At 40.4% G+C, this 7,898-nt stretch overlaps 1 protein-coding gene across 9 annotated transcripts in view; it reads right to left on the reverse strand.

Annotated features, from left to right (window-relative positions):
* Positions 1-7,613, reverse strand: part of EPHA5 (EPH receptor A5) — a 312,460-nt gene extending 304,847 nt beyond the window's left edge. For 3 of the 9 annotated variants that reach the window (XM_084758024.1, XM_084758022.1, XM_084758021.1), the window contains exon 1: positions 6,598-7,613. In XM_084758024.1, coding sequence (XP_084614150.1) covers positions 6,598-6,784 — 187 coding nt within the window. In that variant the 5' untranslated portion in view covers positions 6,785-7,613. The remainder of the gene's footprint in view (positions 1-6,597) is intronic. The other 6 variants (XM_084758027.1, XM_084758026.1, XM_084758025.1 and 3 more) reach the window with 3 other exon arrangements.
* Between the last annotated feature and the right edge of the window lie 285 nt (positions 7,614-7,898).

Genomic DNA, 7,898 nt, shown 5'->3' on the forward strand with positions numbered 1-7,898 from the left:
AATCACTAAAGATAGAAACCATTTAAAATGTCCAAAATAATATAATATCAGTTAATAAATGTGACCACCTGAGATAAAAAAATTTACAGACTTAAAATATGTATCTTACTACATTAAAGTTTTATGACTGTAAAATCTGCAATTCTTATTAGGAACAATAGATTAAAAAATTGAGCTTTGAGAAAAAAAACATCAATACAATATAAATTACTAGACATTTGACTAGGTTCAATTCAAATTGTCATATATATTAAAACTCATTTTATTTTTTATGTATTTGTCTTTGCACTAGCAATAGCAGAAAATACCAGGTAATGGTATTTTAGATGACAGCAAAATAAGTTAAATAAATATTTGAAATCATTTGCCATGAAGTCAATAAAAATAATTTTTAAACATTCAATTTTATATTTTTATTACATATTAACTTCAATTATATTCATGTCTTTGTCTCATATGGTATAAAAATAGAGTTGAATAAGTCAATTGTATATATGAAACCTTTGCCATAAAAAGTTTATAAATGCTCATGCTTGAGATTTTAAACCTGAAAGGAATAGGAGCATTTTTTTAATTTTAAGAGTATCTATACTATTTATAACATGATTTAATATATCTATTTCACAGCATCATATATAATGTTGGTGATCTTACTATCATTGTCTAAAATATTCACTACATAAGTAAATAGATGAATTATCAAATGTGAGATGACCCAATATACACTTAAATGTCTTACACATTGTCTTGTCCAAGACTTTAAAATCTACTTTATTGACTCTCTGAATGCCCAACTGTCTGAAAAAGAAGAAACTAATTTTCTTGTTTTAATAGTCTTATAAAGTAGATATTAAATACATAAACATGTAAAACAAAGGGATACTTTCCTAAAACTTATGATTTGAAGTCTTTGGAACGTTAAAACAAAATTTCTAAAAAATTTATATCCTGTATTAAACATTTTCTGTGAAATCAATGACTCGAGTGAGATTTTCATAGTGAATTTCAGATTTCAAAAAGCTGTAAAGTAATATGGTGGCTAAAACAGTTTCTTCCAGCAACAGAGGCAAATAACCAGGTCCCAGAGGTTATATCAATAATGTTGATACTGAAGCATCACCCAAGTACCATTCATGGATGAAACGGAGGCCCCTACAAAGACATAGAGCCAAAGAGCAGCTCAGGCTTCATGTGTGTCCACTAGCAAGGGGATCAGGGTCACAGGGCTTTTTCTGACATGGACTATCCCAGGGCAGGACTGCCTTGTCTGGTCACAGGGGAAGAGAAAGCTCTCAGTCCTGATGCAAATTGATGAGCTAGAGTGGGTTGGAAGTGGAGTTCCCCTTTTCTGAGGAATAGGGGAGGGGGGAGGAGAGAGTGGAGAGGCAGGGGACTTGCTGGGGGTGTGGGGGAACTAGAAGGTGAGGAGGTATGGGCCTATGACCAGGATGTAAAGTAAATAAATAACACCAAATTTTTCTGTTTCAGTAGGAAAGCTATGCCATGCTTTATAATTTATTATTGATTGCACCAGGAAATCTTTCACTTAGTTTTTGCATGTGTGTAATGTGTCTCATTGAGAAAGTACATTTTCTTAGTTATTTTAAGTATTAATATTATTCTACTATATATATAACAATTATTAACCATTTTTTGTCTGTATTTACAAATTATTTAGGGTTATATTTTCCCCCAAACTTAACTTCATATAAACCATGTATGCACATGTGTGTTACACTTAATTTTGAGACTCAAATAGAATATATAATGTTTTAATACTAAGAATTTTTCAAGTTACTTGTGTGTAAGGATACAAGAGACCGTGGTACCCACACTATTGATTACACTGATTTTCATAAACAATGTAGAATATATTCACCTTGTCAAGCATGCCAGTAGGAGCATTCCTGCCCCTACTAAAGTGTATGCACTGTATATAATAACAGCAAAAATCTTTGAGTTGCTTAGGTCTCAATTTTTATAGTTAGGTCTCATGCATATTTATATTTATAGTTACTCTTTATAATAAAAATAAAAATAATTCACTTTTGTGATTAATAAGAAATATTTTATATTCATGCTTCAATTAATTCTGATACTTTATGAAAATTTTTATAGAAGTATTATATAATATTTAGAACTATCATACTATTCAGATAATTAAATACCTCAGCTGACTAAAAATCATTCTGTTTGCTAAGAAATAAAATATAATAATTTAAATGAAAATGATGGCTTTTTAAGGAAGTAAGAAATACTTTTTAAGAATAAAATTTGACCCATAAAAGAAAAGTTAACTACACTCAATTAATAAATCATGTACCTTTATGCTGTATATTTACAGGAAAATCTAGAATGGTTTCCTCAAATGAAAGAGAAATTAATTAGCCATTCCAGCAAACTTCTTAAGAAGCACACCAAACAAAAGATAATCAAATGATAAAGTCAACCAGGCAACATAATAGCTGGAAATAACAAAACTCTGTCATTTTAATATCAGTGGCAATATTGAACCAAATGCTTTGGAAATGTTTGTCTACAAATAGCTAAGCCTCTTGGGGTGGATATTTCTGTACTGTTGTCATATACTCTGAATGCTCATAATTCATAAAGTATTGTGAGCATATAAATATGGCAAATGGTGCATTTCTAAGTGTTAAAATGAGAGCCCTTGGACTCAGTGATAAGAGCTCATATATAGCCTTTGCAATGACCTGGTTTATACTCAACCAGAAAGACAATCAACCAAACAGACAAACAAATAAACAAAAATGTAGGCCCTTTTAAAATTAATGCTAAAAATATTTTATGAATGTTAAAATAACAAAAAAATTAATCACAATATTGCAAGCCTGGGGATTGTTACCTCCCCCTCCAACCCTTTATTTCTGTTTTACATAAGGAAATGAAATCATCTTACCTGTCACCCTGATGCCAAGAAAGAGCTTAAAATGTCAAGATTCCCACCCCCAACCTTCATGGTTTATTAAGCAAAAAGCCAAAACTCTCCATGGTCCCTTCTGGTTCCAACAATCTTTGACTCAAAGGGATGTAATGGCTCTCTTTTCTTGCTCAGGAGTGTCCTGGTGAGGGGATGATTTTACTGTCCTTTTCTGTGAGGTCCTGCCGGTTAATCTAAAAGGAAATGAATTACAGCAGGAAGACAGGGCTACAAAATGAAGCTATTTAGTTTTACAAGTCTATTGTGTCCTTAGATATGTTTTATGGGCCTGGTCCTATTATAAGCCAAGAAAAAAAAAAGATCCTTAAACACTTAAACAAACTTCCCTTTCAGTCTCTTTCCAGTGAAAATATTTACAATTTTATGATTGTCTTTAAAGTCATTTTAGGCAACTTCTTCCCTTCTATGTTTCTTTTCTGTGGACCTTCTATCCCACTTTCTCAAACATAAAAAATAAAAAAAATAAAAAATAAAAAAACATTCAGAGACAAGAAACTGGACTTTTCAAATACAAACTGCTGACAACTGTCAGCACTTTACTGGGGCATTACTGACTGTAGCTTCAATGAATTAAGCTTGATTCACTGCGGGTGAATCATTTTGAATGCAGAGCTGTTCAGCAGTAATTGGCCAAGACTCCCTGCTGAGAAAAGCACTTGTCAAATAATGCTTGTTTACAAATATATCTCCAGACAGCAAAAAGTGGCAGTTACTGAATAAGTTCAGGGCCACCTCCAAAAATTCAAAATTGTTGGCACAGCCCCTTTACTTATTAAATTTCTTAAAATTGCTCACTTGTTGATGCATGTACTAATGCTGTCCTCCTGTGTCAGTCTGAAATTAAAGGCTTCTGCTAAAATTGCTTTTAATTATTTTTAGTAAAATTTTGTCCATCTTAATGCACACTTAGTGTTTCTTCCAAGTGTGGTTTATACCTATATATTAAAAATGTATAAATAGTGGTTTATAATTTGTTTAGAATGCAGCTATCAATGAAAGATAAATTTCAGAAACAATTGGGACAGCCAGTACAAATGATAATTCACATGTATTTCTTCTTGTCTGATATGTCATCGAATAACCATCTCATGTATCATGTATATTCTATATGTGCACAGTGTATGCACACATATATGGCAGAAGAATCACTAAGCATTTGTGTAGGTTGCAGACAGCAACGTTATGATTTTTATAAATGTTATAAATCAATTCATTAATAAGTTTAGCATGTCAATTGAATATTTCTGCACTTGACCTTCTGAAGTTCTTTGATAAGAAGGAAAAACAAGTGGGCAATATGTTTCATATTATTTATTAAATAAATAATGTACAGTGATGTTGTGACTTTTTTAAGGTATGTCTCTGCTTCACCTTTAGAAGCAGTGATATAGAAAACAAAGAGCAGAAAAGAATACAGGTTTTACAAAACAGGAAGATCCGGGACGGGATTAAAGGTGATGCCCGGCTGGGTAGTGAAGGAATGAACTGGATAGACCACCTCAAATAGTACTAATATTAAGTCTTTAATTATACATCACAAAATGTTCCCCAAACTGCCGGCACACGTGATTATTCCTTATCTGCATGTAACCAAATCAACTGTGTGCTTTACTTGCTGGGGAAGACTGTACAACCTGTGGGTGTAAAAGCTAATTCTTGCCCCGCTCTATTCCACACATGCAAGTTTGGCTTAGCGTATATTTGGAGTCTTGCGCTATTTTTCTATTTCCTTCCTCTTCCTTCTGTTTGTTTTTCATCCCCTTAGTCTTGGCCCTCAATCACATTGGGCGCCACACTCTCGGATAATTTATTTCTTCAGTTCTCTTACAGAGACTTCCTTGAGTTCATTTCCCTTCTCCATCACATACATAGCAAGGGGCTTGTAGAAAGATGTTTGAAATTACTATATAGAGGAAAGGATGAACGATATTACCCATATATCGTTTTGCAGTTCATCCACGATGGCCCTTTGGTTGTAGTAAAACAGTTAAAAGCCTCTCCCTCCTCCCTCCTGTCCTTCCCTCTTCCTCCCTTCCCTAAAGACCTCCTCCACAGCATTGCCCTTTCACAGCCTTTGACTTCTAATCTAGTGGTCTTAACGTAAGACTTTAATAAAAGATCTAAGTCTAAACCAAACAAACAAGTAAACAAAATAAACACGACTCAAAAAAAAAACTTTACAGAAAAAAAAAAATAAACAAACAAAAGCCACAACGTGTTTGGCTTAAGAATGGCTTATTAACAACAGATACCGACAGATACACATATTCCTCTGAACAGATGTTTAATAATAAACATAGTGAGAGAGTTAGTGGGGTGGGGTGTGAGTCTCCATCTGCCCTGCTTTCGCAGGGTTCCTTGGGAACTGGCAGCACTGGGGGCTCCTAGCTCAGCTTCTTCTACAGCAGGCTGAATCCATGCTAGTCACGAGGGCATACACCACTCTGCTGCTGCTGCTGCTACTTCATCTTTCAGGTCTAGCATCTCTAGTCCCCAAGTGCAAGGGTTTACTTAAGGTTTTATACCTCAGGGGTCTCCTCCGCAGCCCAAAGCTACAATCCCAGGCTTCTAGACAAGAGGACAGAATGTTTATGTCTCCTGGTAAAGAGAGAGTATCTGGTCTGGGATCCTGAGCGTCTTTCCACATGCTCCACCCTCCCTGGTGTGAAGGAGTGATCCCTTGAGCAGACACCACAGCAAGCTATGAAGTGTGAAGGAGGAACAGACCTAGAGGGGCTGAGAGGACCCTGGGCGAGGCCATATGATGGAGCAAGACTGGTTTCTCAGAGGCTGAGAACAGCAACAACACAGATGGTGTTACTGTCTTCTGATTTACTCTCCCAGAGAAACGCCAACAGTACAGAGCAAAGAATTGGGTATATGAAGGTTGGGTACTTCAAGCCCTGGTTCCCATGGCTAGGACAGATTTCCCTCACCAGGTAAGGATTAGTGCGATCCATGAACAACTTCCTAACATCCATACTGACTATTTCTTCCAACGCCATCCCACCTTCCCGCCTTCCGCTACCTTTGCTTTAAAGTGTTAGTGAGGCCACAAATAGAGGGACATCCATCAGTTTCTGCCTTTTGCAGTCACCTCCCTCAAAAATTAGAGCTTTTGTCACCCAGCTTTTATAGCAGCTAGTTGTGCCCTAAATAACCGCTCCGGGGCAGGCACTTTCCCCCAATAAAAGCACCAGCCACCCTGACATCTTCCCCACCAGCAAGAAATAATGGTTTCTAAAGCCCCCACAAATCCTATGAGCCTTGTAGTCGCCTTTCACAACAAGCCTGATATGTCACTTCCCCAGGTTCCCAGGACTCAACCGCACCCAGCCTCCCAGCTCAGGTCTCAGATCGCTTTCCATCAGGCTTCCAACTTCCCAGCCCCCAACCAGCCTCAGTCCACAGGCAGGTTCCTCGCCTGGCAAGCACTCTGCAGCTATGTCAAACAATGAAACCAAAGATACCAGAGAGATCAGGAAACGCCAGCAAAAGCCGACAAACATTAATTGGAGCTCAAGAGCCAGGTTTAGTCTAGGCAGCGGCGCCTGGAGCGCTGAGACCTGATGACACAAGCTCCACCTCATCCATCCACCCCAGGACGCATTGGGTCCCCACCTCCATTACCGTACCTTCGTTACTGGGGCTGGCCAGAAGGGTCCGGAGCGCAGCACACAAGAGAAGGCATGTCCATAGGGGGCCCTTTAAAGGTGCGGAATAGCAGCCTGCCAGAGAGGCAGGGATGCGAGGTGTGTCGTCGCAGCCACCTCTGCCTTGGGTCCGTCGGCGTCCCGCACCGCGGGGCCCGGAGCCCCGCATTTTCTACTACCCGTTTCTGCTTCCAATGTCCCGCGTGGTTCGGTCTCAGGTTCAGGCTTGGTGGGAGAAACGAGAGACGCGGGACTCCTCCTCCTGGTGGGGGTCCTGTGCCTCCTGGCACTCGACCCCTTCAAATGCGGGAATCGCAGATCCGCAGAGACCGCTGAAGTTTGCTTCTGGCTCCTGTCACCCTCCCTTTCAGTTCCAAGAGATGAATTAGGAGTTCTAGTGGCTAGTGCAGACAGTCCTTGGGTGGGTTTAGTCAAGGGTCGGCAAAGAGTCCTGAGTCCAGCTCCTTTCCTCTTATGACTTTCTCTCTCTTTTTTTCCTTGCTCTTTCTTTTTAAGAATTGTGATTTTTTTTTCTTAAGTGCCAGCAAGGTTGGAGTGGTGGTGAAGATTCTCTTTCAGTCTTCAGTGCTGACACGGACGAGATTAAAGAAGACGAGTCGTCATTTCAGGATGATGTTTCCCATAAAAAGAGAATGAAAAAATAAAATGCACGCAGGGTGACTACGGGTAAAGGGGAGAAGAGTAGAGCAAGTGTGGTGTAGCAAACCCCGAGGAGAGTGGAGCAAAGGCAGCTAGAGATCTAGAGAACTCGAGAGAGGCCGGCAGAGGGAAGTCAAATCGCTGCGGGCTGAGCGCTTAACGGGGGGCGGTGCGGCTGGCGGAGTCGGCTGGAGCGCGGGCCCGAGAGCGGGGCAGAGCTCGGCGGCTCCAGCCGCTGCGGTTCCCGCTGCTCAGAGCGGAGGCGGAGTGCGCGGCGGCCAGGGTGAGCTGACGACTGCACCCGCGCGGCGCGCTCCTGCTGTCTAGAGCTCCGGCGTCTCCCCTAGCCGCCCAACTCTGCGCCTCCCACCTCCTCCCTCCGCCCTGAGCCACCCCCCTCTTCTCCCCCCCCCCCAAACCCCCGCCCGCCCTCTGCTGCTCGCGGCCTCGCCAGTGACGAGCTACTGTAAGTGTGACTCGCTTAAACGAAGTCGCACACCCACAGAGGGAAGTAATCTGCAGGCTGCCGTGGTGAGTGTTGCCTAGCGGTCTCCGAGAAAGGAACGTCTTCCTCCCGGGATAATTAGGGCAAAGAATCCTCCCGACGATGCCTGAGACGACGA

The sequence above is a fragment of the Acomys minous genome (genome assembly GCF_964271855.1).
Source record: "Acomys minous genome assembly, chromosome: 15".
NCBI classification, from domain to species: domain Eukaryota; kingdom Metazoa; phylum Chordata; class Mammalia; order Rodentia; family Muridae; genus Acomys; species Acomys minous.